This window comes from Apodemus sylvaticus, chromosome 7 (assembly GCF_947179515.1).
Source record: "Apodemus sylvaticus chromosome 7, mApoSyl1.1, whole genome shotgun sequence".
NCBI classification, from domain to species: Eukaryota; Metazoa; Chordata; class Mammalia; order Rodentia; family Muridae; genus Apodemus; species Apodemus sylvaticus.
This window is the reverse complement of record NC_067478.1, coordinates 16,995,955-17,012,542: the sequence shown is the minus strand read 5'-3', so window position 1 is coordinate 17,012,542 and position 16,588 is coordinate 16,995,955. Positions and strand designations below refer to the sequence as shown.

Genomic DNA, 16,588 nt, shown 5'->3' with positions numbered 1-16,588 from the left:
TTCACAAGGCCAGCTAACAGATGAAGGACAGAGGTGGATCTGGAAGAGCCTTTGAACAAAGGCATAGGTGAAGCGCCCACGCATGCCAACTCAGGCTGGCAAGCAAAGCACGTGGTGGTGACACTCAGACGGTCGGTCGGTCGGTCAGTTCACCGAGGAAGACACATCCGGGGATGAATCACAGATGTTTGGTCTATCTGGCTCTCAGACCCCAGAATGAGCTGGCTGCTTTGAGGACTCCATGATTTAGCATAAACAAACCCAGCAGGGACCTAGGCTCCTGTGCTTTTCAAGAAAAGGTGTCAAGCTCTGTGGGATGTGGGATGTGGCCCTGGAGTGGAGAATAAGAGAGACCGAAACCCAGGCGACTGAGGACTGGAGGCGGGACTTGGGGTGAGAGAGGACACGGCCTACTCTTCTAATTTGTGGTTAGGAATCCAGGGCTTCGGAGCAAATAGCATGGGGCTGGGGAGAGTCAGCCAGGGCGGTCCTGGGGACGCAAGCCCGAGGGCCTGGCTTCAGTCCCTAGCCCGTGTAAAAAGCCAGTGTGGTGGCTGTGCTCGTAATCCCAGCACTGGGGAAGCGGAGACAAGCCTGGACTTGCCAGCCTATAAGCAGTGATTTATAGGTTAAGTTATTCTCCTGAACGACAGGGCATTTCCTGAGCAACGACACCTGAAGTGATGACCTATGACCTTGGAATGCGTCTCTCTCTCTCTCTCTCTCTCTCTCTCTCTCTCTCTCACACACACACACACACACACACACACACAGACTCACTGATACAACACTACAGTGTGGGGAGGGCTGGCCACGGACTATAATCACAGAGCTTGACCCACAAGGGCCAGGGAGGGAAGAAGTGGGTAGTGGGCACGTGAGAGACCTGGGCTGTGGGATTCCCCACCCATTTTTGTGCTTTTCTGCAGATTCCTGGTCCTCAGGCTCTTCTTCCTCTTAGACGGTGGCAGGGATAGACTGAGAGTCTCCATGACAGAAGTCCTTTACAGTTATCTAGCTGTATGCCTATGACTAACATACAGCAATATTAGTTACCATTAATACTGATAATATAGGTTTATTACGTGTTTTTTTTAAAGGGCGAAGTCCCTGAGAGATATAAACAAGGGAACTCGGCTTTCCTGAGGTTCAAAGAGAAATCAAGTGCTCTCTGGACGGAGGATGGCAAGAAGACTCAGGGAAAACAAAGATGGCTGCTCCAGGCACCCTCGCGCCCAGGCCCTGGGAACAAGCCTGGGTTCTCTGGGACCAGGCAGCCCAGAGCCCAGAGCCTCTATTCCAGAAACTCGAGTGGCCTTGGCACTATGCGCTGGTAAAAATACAAGAGGCTCAGGTTAAATGAGAAAAAGTTATTATTTTGTCTAAGAAGCAAAGACTGTGAGTATAGGTATTTCCCAAATACCATGTGGGATATATATCTAAACTTAAAAATAAAGTTAATAAAAGAAAGAAAAGGCGTTCTCTGTGTATGACCTCCACAGCTCGCTGAGTCTCCCATCTTCCTTTCATCCCTCCATCCCACACATTGGCTGGGGAGAAGCCATCCCTAAAATTTTCTTTTCTTATCTTTATTTCCACTTTTTAAAATTGTTAACCCACATTTCCAGAGACGTCACCAGCCCACTGATGCAAATTAGCTCACTTGGGAAAAAAATCAATGTCTCTGGCTGGTTTTCTCACACAGGACTCCTCCAGCTCACTGCTCAGCACCCTCTAGGCCTTGGGAAGCTGAGAGCCCTGCCCTGGGAGCAGAAGCTGAGGCTGAGCCTTGGGGCCCTCTACTGGTGAGCCCCAGATGGTGACCAAGAAAGTCGCCCGGGGCATGTCAGGCTCTGCCAGCAATCCTCAGGCCAGAAGTCCTCCAGAGACTGGAAGGGACCCTTTTCCGATGACAGCCACAGATAGCCTCGCAACCCTTGCCGTCTCCCTTCCTCATGGGCCTCTTTCTGGCTACACGGGTAACATCCAGTCCCATGTCTGTTATGGGCTGGTTCCCTTTTGCGTCAAACACTCACCCTAGCTCTGGCTTGTCCAAATTCTAGTCAACCTGTCATGAAAGGTCCACAGTCAGTGTCCCACTTCCCACACTGTACTGTAGGCTGGGTCTCTGAGGAAAACCATCTCTTAGAACACTGGACAATTCCAGAGGGTCCCCCCCCCCAGACAGGTTTCTCTGTGTAGCCCCAGCTGTCCTGGAACTCACTCTTGTAGACCAGGCTGGCCTCGAACTCAGAAATTCGCTTGCTTCTGCCTCCCAGAGTGCTGGGATTACAGGCGTGCGCCACCACCGCCCGGCTTTTCAATGACTCCTTTAAAGAAGGATAGTTGACACCTTTTCGGCCTTCATGTGAAGCAGCTCTGGGTTTGCCTTGGTGGCTGCGCAGAGCACAGGCCAGAGTTGACACACATTAGCAAAATGAGCAGTAGAAGGCTGAGGAGGAAATCCTCAAGTCAGCGTTATCTTAAATAAGTAAAGGGGCTGGAGAGATGGCTCAGTGGTTGAGAGTACTTGCTGCTTTTCCAGAGGATTTGGATTTCTCTTTTTTCTTTTTTTGGTTTTTCTAGACAGGGTTTCTCTGTATAGCCCTGGCTGTCCTGGAGCTCACTCTGTAGACCAGGCTGGCATTGAACTCAGAAATCACCTGCCTCTGCCTCCCAGAGTGCTGGAATCACAGGCGTGTGTGTGTGTGTGTGTGTGTGTGTGTGTTTGCACACGCGCGCTCGAGTGCCCGTGTGCCACCACCTCCCGGCAGGATTTGGATTTCAATTCCCAGCCCCAACAGAGCAGCTCACAACCAACTGTAACTCCAGTCCTAGGAGATCTGTCGCCCTCCTCTGGCCTCTGTGGGCACTGCATGCATGCGGTGCAGAAGACCTGCAAGCTTTAATCCCAGTACTTGGGAGGCAGGCGCAGGTGGATCACTAGAGTTTAAGGCTTGCCTGGTCCACATAATGAGTTCCAGGCCAATCAAGGAAGGGCTATAGTGAGGGTAGAAGAGACCTTGTCTTAACACCTCCCCCCCCCAAGAAAAACCCTACCACCACCAACAACAACAAAAAAAAAGACAAACAAAAAAGAAAGCCTACATCCAGACAACACAACACACACACACACACACACACACTCAGTTGGTAGCACACTGCCTTGCCTGGCACTCATAAAACCCCTGAATAAGAAGAAGGTATAATGACACACACTTGTCTTCCCAGGCCTTGGGAGGTGGAGGCAGGAGCATTAGCAGTTTCAAGTCATGCTCAGTTACATAGCAAGTTTGAGGCCACCTTGGTATACACGAGACCCCATCTAAACTAAAAAACAAAACAAAACGTTTAAATAAAGACACTTTATTTACAGGTAATACAAAATAAACCACGGGACAAACCACTGGGTAAGGAGGGGAGGGAATGATCCCACAGTAACCATCCTCTCTATCCCAGAGTAACTTATAAAAAAATTAAAAAGGCCTGGGGCAGGGGCTGGACTGGAAGCACCTTTGCACGGGGGTTGGGCCTGTCCTCCTCAGCCACACGGTTCTAGAACATACCGATCATCCCCTGCTCTGAGTCCCAGGCCTGCAAACATAGGACATAGCTACGAGGAGAGTTCCTGGTCACTGCCGAGGCTCCCCAGCTAAGGACTCAGGCTTCTGACCAAAAGGGCCGGGGAATCCAGGAGTGGGGACGTGACTTTGGGGCAGGCGTGGGGTGGGCATTATTGCGATGCTCCAGCCAACTTCCTCCTGGCCGTGAGAGAGGGTTTATGCTGGGTTCAGGAGCAGCTGTGTCAGGGCAGGAGTGTGGGATCTTCAAAGCGACGACGTTGTTGAGTCTACCACTTCACGGCCGTTGCAAACCGTGGGAACGAACTGGGATCCAGATCCTAGGGAAAGGTAGCCAGAGGTTGAGACCGACCCCAAGAGGCAGCAAGAGGGTGACCGTCCACCTATGCCTCTCCCTTGTGTCCCCAGTGGTATCTTGGCGGTGCCCCATTCCCACATAAGGAACTTCAGCAGTCGAGGGAGGGGACTTTGTGCCTGGGAGCAGGGCAGGAGAGGGGACCCAGTAGGGGAGGGTGTAGGATGCTAACCTTGACCAAGGTTGGCACTGGCCCTGGGGGCGGCACTGCCGAAGCGGCTGGTTGGTGCCCGGTGGCTTACTACGTTCTTCTGTGGCTGGAAAAGGATGATGTGCAGCTTGGGTGCAAAGAGGCAGCCAAGCACCACGGAGCCGCTGAGGCTGACGGACACGCACATCGTAGTGGTCTGCACCTGTGAGGGACGCACGTGCGTGGGTCAAGGAAGGTCAGGGAAGAGGACTTTCCACATGCCTGGGCCTATGACCCCTGCCTAGGCAGAGGCAGAGAAGGATGGTAGTAGCTACTGAACAGTCCTTTGGCCAAGTCTCAAAGAAGGATCACAACGGCAGTGTCGGCCCTTGTTAACCATTTTCGGAGGCATACCAGAATCCCAGCTGTGTTATGAACATGAAATAGTGTGTGTATGCCTAGGGGTGCATGCATAGGCATGCAAGGGGTGCAGGTTTGGAGTACATTCGTGTAGATGCGAGCCTATCAGCGTGGGTGTACTGTGTGGCAGTGAGTATGCAGAGGAGAATGCGCAAGTGTTTGTGGGCGGGGAGGGATGCGTGAGTGGGCAAGACGTGTGTACGCTCTAGATGTGCCAGGATGTGCATGCACAGTAGGTGCATAAGGGAATGTGTATGCATTTTCACATGTGCAGGCATGCGTGTTTATACACAGGTGTGTGTGCACACGAGTGGTTGACCGCTGTGCATCTCTGGTGAGTCTTTAGCTGCCAATGATTGGCATGCAAATGCAAATCATATGCAAATGAAGGCTGAGTCAGACCTGATTCCCTCCCCAGCCTTGGCCTCCACTACCCTAGCAGGTGGCCCAGCAGGTGCAAACCAGCAGCGCTTCCCACCCCTGCAATGTGCCACGCCACCTTTGTCTTGGGGAAAGGACCGACACCAGGGCTTTTGCCACAATGTTCTTGTCCCTTTCATTGTAAAAGCCATTGCTTTAAGACCCTGGTCAGGACTCCCGAGCTAAATGACTGGAGGCTAGGGCTAGCTCTCTCTGAGTCTTCAGTTAAACAGGAGTCACGAGGATTAACCAAGATGCTGTCTTACTATTCAGAGCTCAGCCACCTCCTCAGAGAGACCTTCCAGGGCCATCTCATCTGAAGTAGCTCTTGCTTGCTGGAGCCGAGGACACCCCTTAAGTGCCAGTTGGAACTGTTTGCTCGAAAGCTACCAACTGGAGTACAGTCGGCACCTGCTCTAATTCTCCTCAGACTTCCTCCCGTGTCTCTCACTCCTACCCTTGCTGTTTTCATTTGTTGACCATCGCCTCCTTCATTTCCAAATGACCCTTCACTGGAACAAGGCACAGCCTGCACTCTCTGGAACATATTTCTGCAACCCCAGCATCTCCCAGGTTAGGGGATGGTACCAGTCCTGACACCTGTCCCCAACCCCCATGATTAACACCTGGATTGAACCTGCCCCCCCCATTACTGACACCCCCCCCATGGTTGACACCTGCCCCCCCCCCCCCCGTGACTGACACCTGGCACCACCCATGACTGACATCTGACATCTGGCACCACCCATGACTGACACCTGGCACCACCCATGACTGACACCTGGCACCACCCATGGCTGACACCTGGCACACACCCCTCCCAGCAAATTCCCACCTCCCTGGACATTTCTGTAAGCTTTCTCCCTTAAACCTTTCCCTGAGGTCTATTTGACTTCTTGGAGTCAACCGTACATAGAATGAGCTAGCAGGAAAGACCAGGTCCGGTGTTTATCCTGCGGGCTTTGGCACCACACGCTCACCCGGTAGTCACTGGAGGTGACGTAGAAGATGGGAAGGAAAGCCAGCCAGATGATGCAGGTGGTGTACATGGTGAAGCCGATGAACTTGGCCTCGTTGAAGTTCTCCGGGCACTTGCGGGTCTTGAAGGCGTAGAGCGTGCAGAGGGCGATGAGGAGCACGTTGTAAGCCAGCGAGCCGAGCATGCTGGCGTCCCGGTGGTTACAGCGCAGCGTCACCACTTCCCGCCGCTCAGGGGCTGTCTCCTTGCCTATGCCGGGTGCCTCCACCACCAGCCAGGCAGTGACAATGAGCAGCTGGCCCGAGATGAGCGCCAGGCAGATGGCCACCTGTGAGGCGGGACTGATGAAGCGCGGCCGCTGGGCACCCTCCCGGGCCCCGCCGAAGATGCGAGCGATGCGGTTGGTCTTGGTGAGGAGGGCCGAGTAGCAGACAGAGAAGGCAGTCCCCAAACCGAGGCGCCGCAGGGTGCAGACGGCCGTGGAAGGCTTGGCGATGAAGATGAAGGTCATGCAGTAGCAGAGGAAGACCCCTCCCAGCAGGATGTAGCAGAGCTCCCGACCCGAGGCCTTGACCACGGGCGTGGCGTTATGCCGCACAAAGACGCCCAACACAAAGAGGGTGGCCAGGGCACCCAGGCAGGCGATGGTGACAGGTCCCACGGCCCAGGCATCGCCCCAGCGGATGTACTCCTGGGGCAGCTCAAAGCATCCAGTGAGACTGGCATTAGGCCAGTAGCCCAGGCCACAGTCGGCACAGGTGAACTCATCCAGCCTGTACTCATAGGGCTGGCAGGGGATGCAGAGCCAGCAGCAGACCTCGCCGGGCTGCACGCTCTTCACCTCATTCTGAAGGCAGGGCTCGCTACAGCGAGAGGCAGGAAGGGGGCCCGCGGACGGGGAGGCCCACGGGATGATGCTAGTGTCCAGAGTCAGACCTTCTGCCCAGTAGCCTACCTTCTGGTAGCGATAGCGCCCACCGCCTGCCCGCAGATAGGTGAAGATGTTGTAGCGGCCAATACCGTCACCAAAGCGGTCAAAGCGGACCTCGTCGTCAGTATCTGCTGGGCGGAAGGGGGCTGGGACAGAGGAGGGAAGGGAAGATGGTGAGTTCCTCTGATGTGACCTCAACCTTCACCCTCGGAAGGAACCTGAAGCCCAGAGCTAAGGCTGCTCCTCACTGCAAAACTGAAGCCCACCTCACTTTAACCTACTTTTTCTTTTTGACATTTATTTTTATTTATTTATTAATTTGTTTATTTATTGATTGATTTTTTGGATTTGTCTTTTTTGAGACAGGGTTTCTCTGTGTAGCCCTGGCTGTCCTGGAACTCACTCTGTAGACCAGGCTGGCCTTGGACTCAGAAATCCGCCTGCCTCTGCCTCCCAACTGCTGAGATTACAGGCGTGCGCCACCACCGCCCTGCTTGACATTTAATTTTATTTTATGTACATTGGTGTTTTGCCTGTATGTCTGTCTGTGTGAGGGTGTCAGATTTTGGAGTCACAGAGAGCTGTGAGCTGCCATGTGGATGCTGGGATTTGAACCTGGGTCCTCTGGAAGAGCAGTCAGTGCTCTTAATCACTGAGCCATCTGTCCACCCCCCACCCCACCCCACCCCAGCTACTTTTCTAAAAGATCATTGATAACACACTATGACCCCTAGACCTCAGCATCAAAGCCAGTCTCACCCACTCTAAGCCCCAATCCCGTTATGACTTGCAATCCTAGACCGTAGTCTTCAAACTAACTGTATCACAACACACAGCAAACAACACACAACATTGCTGCCTCCTAGAAACTTAACAGAGATCCCAAAGCCAAACCCAGCCTCAGGTTCCAACAGTCCACTACACCCGCCTCAGTCCTGGTCAGTCCTAACTGGTCCACTGCAAACTGAATCCCAACGCCAGTGGCCATCTGAAACCAGGGCCTTCCACAGGATAGCTGCTGTCACTTTTTATCCCCTAACCTTGTCCCCCAGCCAGGCTCAGGAACCAGGACTACAGCCACCCCTGATCCCAGTGGAGAATCAGGGGTCCATCCAGATGAGATGCTGAGGGTCTCAGAAGTGAGCAGTGCTATCTGGATTCGAACCCCATCTGCCCAGCCCCTATTTCTTCTCCCTAGACTCATGATCTAACTCTACCCAGCCACACCCAGCAAGCTTTTGTCTCACATCAACTCCATGAAAGCCCAGACACTACCCCCTAACACTCTACCTGATCCAGGCATAGCTCTGGGTGTTTGTCCTAGAGGAATTAGGCTCAACACAGGTCCCACAGCAATGGAGCTAGCTAACGCCATACAAGGGGGGAATATATTGAGAGAGAGTCTCACTCTGTAGCCCAGGTTAGCCTTGAGTTCACAGTCATGCCCCTAGTGCTGGGATTACAGGCATGAGGCATCATAGCTGGGCAAAAACCCAAATGCTGTGTTTGCTGTCAAGCCTGATGACCTTAGTTGGATTTCTGGGACATGAATAATTAAGGCAACAGGAAGCTGAGTGAAAGTTGTTTGGAAATTTTATGCCATGTTAGATAAGGGCTCAACATCCTCAGACTTTGGTACCCATGTCCACCTCCACCTAGAGTCCTAGAAACCACCTCCACCACCAGGATGCCGAGGACAACTGTCCTCTCGGTCTAAGTCTCACACTATGATTCTACACTCCAAGTATAGCAGTGCACAATATAGTTCTAAGCACTAGGGAGACTGAGGCAGGAGAATTGCTATGAGTTTGGGGCTATCATGGGCTACACAGTGAGTTGGAGGCAAGCCCAGGCTACATAGCATGACCCAAACAGGTTTAAAAAAAAATCAAGATTAATAATAGCAGTTTCACCTAAATATAAGTTTTCCTTATAGTTTACCTTCAACCTGTCCTGACTGGGACTCTCACTCTGCCTGAGAATTGCTTGGGTTCTGCAAGCCAGATGACGAGCCAAGAACCAGAAGGTAATGTCCAAGCAGTAGACAGAGCTCCTAGAGCCAGGGCCAGCCCAGATTCCACTTTCTGGAAGATTCTCAGAAAGTGCAGCCTCAGCCCTGACTCCAGCTGGAGTCCTCTGCTTATGGCCCCTTTGTCCTGACTGACACAGCTGACTGTGCCCTTGTGTCCACCCTGTTTTCTTAGGCAAGTAATGGAACCTGAAGGGCTGTGGGCTAACGGACACTGGCCAGCACCATTACCGTCAAACTTGACATTGAGCACGAAGTCTTTGTAGAGGCGGCGCCCATTGACAGGCCTCATGGCATCGCAGAGGCGGGTGGTGTTGGGACAGAGGGCACGGTGCATGTTGTGCAGGGCGTGGGCCATGGCGTACACGGCATTCACCACAAACATGATCTTTGACTCCTGTTCAAAGGGCACGGCCCGCAGAGAGTGGGCGGCACAGTCTCGCTGCCGGAAGCTGCAACGGAACCTTTCCTCCCAGAACTCGCGGAACCAAGGGTTCCTGCTGTTGTTCCAGGGATCCAAGCTCTGGAAGTAGGAGGCAAAGTCACTGATGGGGTAGGAGGCCAACTCAATGGTGATGGCGCCCTCGGCGGCCCTTTCACTGCCTGCCACCACGCTCTCCAGGGCCCCCCAGCCGTCGCTGGCCACCCAGGTGAAGCTGGCGTTGAGGCGCTGCGTGGCTGCAAGCAGCTCACGGGCATCCTCGGACCGGGTGAAGAGCACAGCTACACGGGCGCTGGGCTTCTGCAGCAGGGCTCGCACCACGCCCTCGAAGGCTGCGCGACTCATGGCGCGGCCCACCTTCTCAGAAGTGGCCACGCAGATGTTGCGTGCCCGAGCCTCGAGCTCGAAGGCCTCGATGCCTGTCTCACCATAGTCACCCTCAGATGCCACCGTAGACACGTACGTCCAGTTGAAAAAGCGGAGAATCTCAGCCATGGCCTTGGCTTGGAAGAAGTCCGGGGGCACAGTGCGAGCAAAGTAATCATAACGGGACTTGTCACTCAGCTTGGCACTGGTGGAGGCGTAGCTGATCTGTGGGATCTGGAATAGCCGCAGGAGATTGGCCACCTGGGCAAGGGTAGGGAGCAGAAAGGTCAGGGACCAGGTGAGGCGGGCATTAAAGCCAGGTGCATCCCCTATACCTATGAGACCTGGGGACCACAGGTCAGTTCCGAGGGGTCTCTATCTAAAGACCTGAGTCTGAACCTGATGGTCTTCTAGCTGGGGATAGAGGGGGTTTTCTTCTTCCCTAAGGATTGAGAGGGAGAGCACCCAGGACCATGTGCTGCACCCAAACTGGATGCAGAGCAAGGGCAACAAAGAAGGAAGGGTCTGGGCTGGAGGAGAGATTAGCACCCGGCTGCACCAGCATAAACAAAGAGTGTCATCTGAGATGACACAAAGATGTCAATCTCCCTCCCCCTGCCCCTTCCCCATACAGGTAGTCCTTCTTTAGTGACAGTTCTCATGTGAAGTTGAACAAAAGTCACCCCAGGAAGAAAGGCTTCCATCCACGGGTCGCATAGCCTTGGAAACCTAAGTTGGTCTCCATTGGTACCTAAACCTAAAATGAACGAGACTCCCTACTCTACCCATGACTGCCTAATGCCTCTTTTCTTAACATTTGGTCCCTATAGCCAGGAGAATGGGGTTCATCTGAGGGCCCCAGATGGTGGATCAATGAAAGCACAGGCCCTACAGAAGAGGGTGAAGACCCTGTAACTAGGATATAGGCTCTCCAGTGGTCTAGAGTTCAAATATCTATCTCCTCGCACATTTTCTTCCTCTGTACCTCTATAATAAAAATCTCCCTGCGCTATGGGTTCTCATGTTTGAATCACAGTGGCTGAACAGTTGAAAGCAATCTATGTGGCCGTATCAGTGTCTAGCATGTAGGGGGCTGCCAGAGATAAATGCAAGATAGAGGGGCTGGAATGAGGGGAAACATTAACGAGCCAGCAGAATCTGAGAACTAAAGACTGGGCCTCTGCTGACCAGCCTTGACTCTAAAGGGTGGCCCTGCTAGAGAAAGAGGTGGCTTTGAGATAGCAAGGTGACTGTGCTTCCACACACACACACACACACACACACACACACACACACACGGGGCCCTAGGAGAAACCATGAGAGGGAGTTGCTGGTAAAGCACTCCAGAGCCCTCTGAAGACAGCCATAGGAGGCCACCCACCCATCCTTGCCAAAGCCAGGGCTACAGATAGAGGCACTGGCACAGTCACACCCGCCCCAGCAGCTCCCTAACCACCTCTAGTAGTTGAGATAAGCAAGACAATAATTTAGTTCCCACCTATATCCCAAGGCTCTTGATTCGACTGCATCTCTCCTAAAACATCAACTCAGGTCAGGATCTAAGTCCCACTTCTGCCGCAAGGACCTCTGCCAGTCTCCTAAGGAACCCAGATAGCACCCCCAGCCCTGATTCCAGTTCTGCTCTGATCTCTCTGCACCTACACTGGACACAGACAGGAGAGGACATGGGTGAGAGGAGACCCAGTCAGGAAAGGGGAAGATCCCTCCTAGGTCAAAGCTGCCAAGTGAGCCCAGGGTGCATGCAGTCCAGAGGGTAGAGAGGAAAGTCAGGGGAATTCATAATGGGAGCCTAGCATTGCGCCCTCTGCTGACCCCTTGTGGAAAAGCAAGTGATAGCAGCCGTGTCCCTAGCCTCCCCCTTCCCTCAAATTCTGCATCACTTGAAGATCTTAGGGTACCCTCCCCATCTGTGCTCTCCCCCAATGTCTCTTCCTCCTGGGTCCCCTGCCTTGTTTCTTTGGCTTCTCCTGGCTTCTATCTGTCTACTCTGTCAAATCCAGACAGAAGTGGTCTGACTAGGGTTAGAGCCCTGTTCCCACTCAGGTGTTACCACATTGATTTATGACCTGCTTCCCTCTGGAGCTGTTTCCTTGTCTATAAGATGGGTTAGTACTGACAACAGCTCACACCGACTGTGCCCTTATGACCTGCCAGGCTCTTTGATACATGTTCATCCTCTCATTAAATTTCTACTGGGAACCTAAAAGTAGAAAGTATTATTAATCCTATTTTATAAAAAAGGAAGCCGAGACATAGGGGAAAAAGAAAGAAAGAAAGAACCTGCCCAGAGTCATGCAGTTAATACAACAGGAGCCAGGATTCAGTCCTGAAGGCTGGTTTCACAGGCTGCCTCATAAGCCTTTTGGAACATTGAATATCAGGTGTGTGTGTGTGTGTGTGTGTGTGTGTGTGTGTTGCGGTGTGTAACGTGATGGTTCTGTTTTCTCTCCTTTCCCCACAAGAGAAGTTTCTCTTACACATTCTCTAGAAGCCCACCCTATTATATGGCGAGGGAACTTTCTTTCCATCTTGTTAGAAACTACTGAAAGAAAGATGCATGGTGCCCTTTTCCAAGTCCTGGCTCGTCGGGACCCCTGGTCCCCCTTTCCAGCCCTGCTTCCTAATGCCCAGTTAGTTGGGTAATTTCCACCTACCTGGATGGAGACATCACTGTAGGAGCCACCAATGACACCGGTGATCGCTGTAGGAGCGTCACTGTGGGTGGCATAGGAGCCGTCAGGACAGATGTGGCGCGAGCCATCAGCGCCACGGCTGAGTGAGGCGCGCACAAAGTCCAGCGCCTGCTCCAGGGCGTGTGTATCCTTAGAGCAGCTGTCCAGGATGTGCGCACCCAAGCGCACACCGGGCAGCAGGTGGGGGTCGCGGTTGATGCGGTCCAATGCAAAGAGCATGGCTTCTAGGCGCTGTATGCCACGGTGCTCGTTAACTGGTCCGCACTCCTCTGCCGGGCCACCCTTCTGGTGCACTGGGAACAGCCCACCCAGCACCAGGTCCCCCTCCAGGGTCAGCACCTTCTTGGCCGGGCCCTCAGCCACAGCACCCTGCAGCAGCAGCAATGCCAGAACCCCAAGCAGTGATTCCATGGCCCCCGAAGGGATGATTAGGCCCAGCAGACCAGGGTCTTCAAGGGGTGAGGACAGAAGCAGCAAGGGCAAAGAGAGGAGGAAACAGGGGCCAGGAAAGGACAGACAGGAAGAGAGATGGGAAGGGGCCAGCTCCTGCAGAGAGATAGAGAGACAGACAAACAGGGAAGAGAGACTAGAACCAGAGTGGCCGCCCCTTTCATTTCCAGCTTCCCCTCTGGCTCTGTACCTCCCCACATCCCCTTCCCAGGTACTCAGGAGTCGTGAGGAGGGTGATGTCACTAACTCGGCTGAGAAGCTCCTGGGCTACCCCCCCCCCAGAGGTTTGTGTCTCAGCTTTGCCCTAATCTTGCCTAAAGGTGCGCTCTGGGCCCCTACCAAACTCAGCAGAAGGCAGGGAGGGTGGGAGTGAGAGCCCAGGCAGAGGGCAGGGGTTCCAGCCATTGCCAAATCCTACACGAACCAAAGGGCCTACATAAACCTCCTAGGAAACCAATACTGTAGTAGCTGAGACCACAGCAATTACACACTCAGGGTCTGACTCCCATTCTGAGCCTTGGATTCCCAGAGTGGGGTCATTGGAAGACTCACCACAGAGAGGGGACCGTTTCCATGGGATAGTTCCCAGCCCAAGAGAAACTAAAGCCCAGGTGAACATCCAGGGTCCTAGACTATGGTTCTTAAAGGGCCAGCCCCCAACTCTCCTGACTAAGAATGGAATGGAAATCCTCCTCCCAGAGAGACAGGAAGGCAGAGGGACTGGCCTCAGAGAAGGTACCGTGTAATTAGAGATCTTATGTCAGCAGAGAAAATAGATATGGATGGATATATATGCATGTCGTAGATGGGGGTCATTTAACCTGGTGAGACCTCTGAACAGTACCAGAGCTGAGTTGTGGGTGCCCTAGCTTTTCATAGGAAGCTGCTGGAGACTTAGCGTCTGTCTCTCTTCACTCACTCCAAACCCAGCAATCATTTCCAGCCTTCCCTTTCTCAGCCTTTGACTGACCTTAGAGCCCCCACCCCCCATCCTCTTTACCCTGCATCTGCTCGCTGTACCCAATCATCCACCTTACATTAACCCTACACAGGCAGGCTGGTGAGGATCATACGGCTCCTCAGGATTGGAAAGGAACTACAGCTAAAGAGGACAGCAACTACTTCAAGGACCCCCGTCCTGGCCACAGTGACTACGGCTTCTCACTGGACTAGTCTGCTGGTGCCAGGGCAAAGGACGGGAAGCCTGGGACCCCAAAGAGGCAGCTCAGCCAGGCAAATAGGAGAGAGAATCAGGGGTGAAGACTAACACAGATAGGGCAGAAACCCAGGGGAGGCTCTGACGGACGCCTAGGCAGAACCTGGGAGTCCAGCAGCGGAGGAGCAGGACCACAAATATCTGATGAGAGGGCAAGCGAGCCCGAGAGGCTGAGACAAAGACAGAGGCACAGACAGAAAGAAGGACCAGAGGACTCTGGAGCAGGAGGAACTGGAAAGCGCGATGCAGGGCGTGCGTTCTCTTGGGAAGAAAGGCGGGGTGCCCGGGACGGTCTTCCCGCTTCCCGGAGCTCCCAGAAAGCGCTGTCTGCACGTCTCGGCCCGGGTGCTCCAGAACTCTAGGACCCGCGGGGCCCCGGGATGTGGGGTCAGGGCTAAAAAAGGTTGGCAGTGACGGCGGCACCACAGGCTAACCCTACCTGGCGCGCCCAGCTCTGGCACGGGGCTCCGGTTCCCGCTTGCTGGCTCTCTCGCAGGCTCTGCGCTCTCCGCCGGCCCGCCCTGCCGCTTTCAATCGCGGCCTGCCCCGCCCCCGGCCCCGGCCCGCCCCCAGCCCCTCCTCCGTTCCTCCGGACTCCAGGTCCTCTTCCCCACCACCCCCTGCCACCCCGCCCCAATTTGGCCTGCACCTCCCGCCTTCCCTGACCTCTCCAGGGTTCCCAGCCCAACGCCTCCAGCAGCTTCCAGCAGATCCCGCTCTTGACAGGTCCGCAGGGCCTGGAGCTGTCCACCGTGTGGTGCTGAATCCCCGGGCGCTCCCACTGTGAGCTGGAGCAGGTGCCTCTCAGCCCCCTCTGCCCCTCAGTCAGACTGCGACTAGGCAGGAACAGGGTGTGAGACACTGGCCTGGAAAGGTCACTGAGCTAGCAGAGTGAGCACAGTGTTATAGGTTCCTATATGCCATGGAGTAAGAGGTGGACCTTGGGGCTGAGAGCTAACACCGGGGCATAGGTAAAAGGGTAAGAGGCAGGTGGAGCGCTTGGCTTGTTGCTGCAAGTCTGCCCGTTTTCCCATCCATTCTCTCCACGCAGGGACTGCAACTCAGTCTACATAGTAGACAGGCCCCATGTGAGAGCGAAGGCCTGAGTCACTAGGAAGAAAAGATTAGGAGGGGGAGGTCAGAGGATGGGCCTTCCCTTCCTTTCCGAAGATGACCTTTAAAGCTGCTGCCCCTCCCCCATGAATCTCTGCTCCTATGAGCAAAGGGCATTTACGGTAGAGATATCAGGCCATGGGGGGTAGGGGGGCTTCAGGGCAAAGGACTGAGAGCGACCCTGAGGGACCCAGTGAGCCGGGGTTAGGGGTTAGAAGGGCAAGGAGTGGTGGGGGTTAGATGGGGAGGTGGCAGAGGAAAGGCTCCAGGAACTGGCTGCTGCGTAGGAGGGAACGGGAGCTGGAGCCTGAGCAGGAGCCTGAGCAGAGGGAGGACAGCTCTGAGAAGATGCTCTTGCCTCTCCTCCCACAGCAGGATGGGGAAGGACACCCCTGGGTAGGGGGTGGTGGATAAGCTTGGTAGCACCAGGCTGTGCTGAAGGATCTGGGGTGGGGGGGAAGATCTGTGCTGAGATGGGGCCTCAGAGCTTATCCGATGCCTGCAGCATGTACACACCCTAAGGGGCACTGCCCTGCACTAGGGCCCAGGTTCCCCACCCAACGCTCCTGCACTGACCTGCCTTCCACAGGTGTCAGCGGAAGCAAGGTCAGCTCAGATATGTACATGCCGTGCCACGCCATGCAGAGACCCCTCGGGCACCTCCTACATAGGCATGTGTGTCATTTGGGGGAGGAGATGACAAAGATAGGCCTTTTCCCTGGGATGCCCTGTTGCTCTGTAAAGACCACAGCTTTTAAACAAAACAGACACATCAAAACCCAAACAAACACGCCCGGCTGTTAACGGGAGACAAGGTAGCAGCAGGACGAGGGTTCAGAGCTGTCAGACAAAGCTGGGGAGACAGACATACTGTCTTCCAGATCCAGCTCTGCCACCGGCTGCTCTCACCCTTTGGCTGGCTCAGAGCGACTGCTCCCCAGGGTGAGTGAGTGATGGGCCAGGCTCTTGGAGCAGAGGGATTGACAGCAGGAGGTGCTGAGGTGAGAAACCCGCACAGAGAGCGCCCAGCCATACTTCTTCCAGCCAAGGCGGCCTCACTAAAGGCGCAGGACTTTGTACACAGATGTTGATGGATACAGAAGCAGCATGAGAAACCTGCACATACAGGGCCTGCAGCAAGCAAGCTGCACTCACTATCCCACTGCAGAACAGATAAATCACACTCAGCCATGCAGACACCTCTCCTGGCTGGGCACACGAGGACATACTTCACCAAACAGGCATAACTATATGCATGTACACAGCTACACATATATAAACATAGCCATAACCACACATGTGGAAAACAACCAAAAATCTGCATACACATGTGTGCACGCGCGCACGCGCACACACACACACACACACACACACACAATTGCACATATGGACTTGGTGGCTACATAGCCACAGCAGGAAATACATATGGGATCACAGTCACA

At 54.1% G+C, this 16,588-nt stretch overlaps 1 protein-coding gene across 1 annotated transcript; it reads right to left on the bottom strand.

The window, feature by feature from the left end:
- Nucleotides 1-3,380: 3,380 nt before the first annotated feature.
- Nucleotides 3,381-14,518, bottom strand: Grm2 (glutamate metabotropic receptor 2). The gene is made up of 5 exons (XM_052187396.1): nt 12,329-14,518; nt 9,077-9,914; nt 5,887-6,962; nt 4,109-4,289; nt 3,381-3,901 (listed from the first exon to the last, which is right to left on the bottom strand). The coding sequence occupies exons 1-5, from the start codon at nt 12,776-12,778 to the stop codon at nt 3,828-3,830; spliced, it is 2,619 nt and encodes an 872-aa protein (XP_052043356.1). The 5' UTR covers nt 12,779-14,518; the 3' UTR covers nt 3,381-3,827.
- Nucleotides 14,519-16,588: the final 2,070 nt, after the last annotated feature.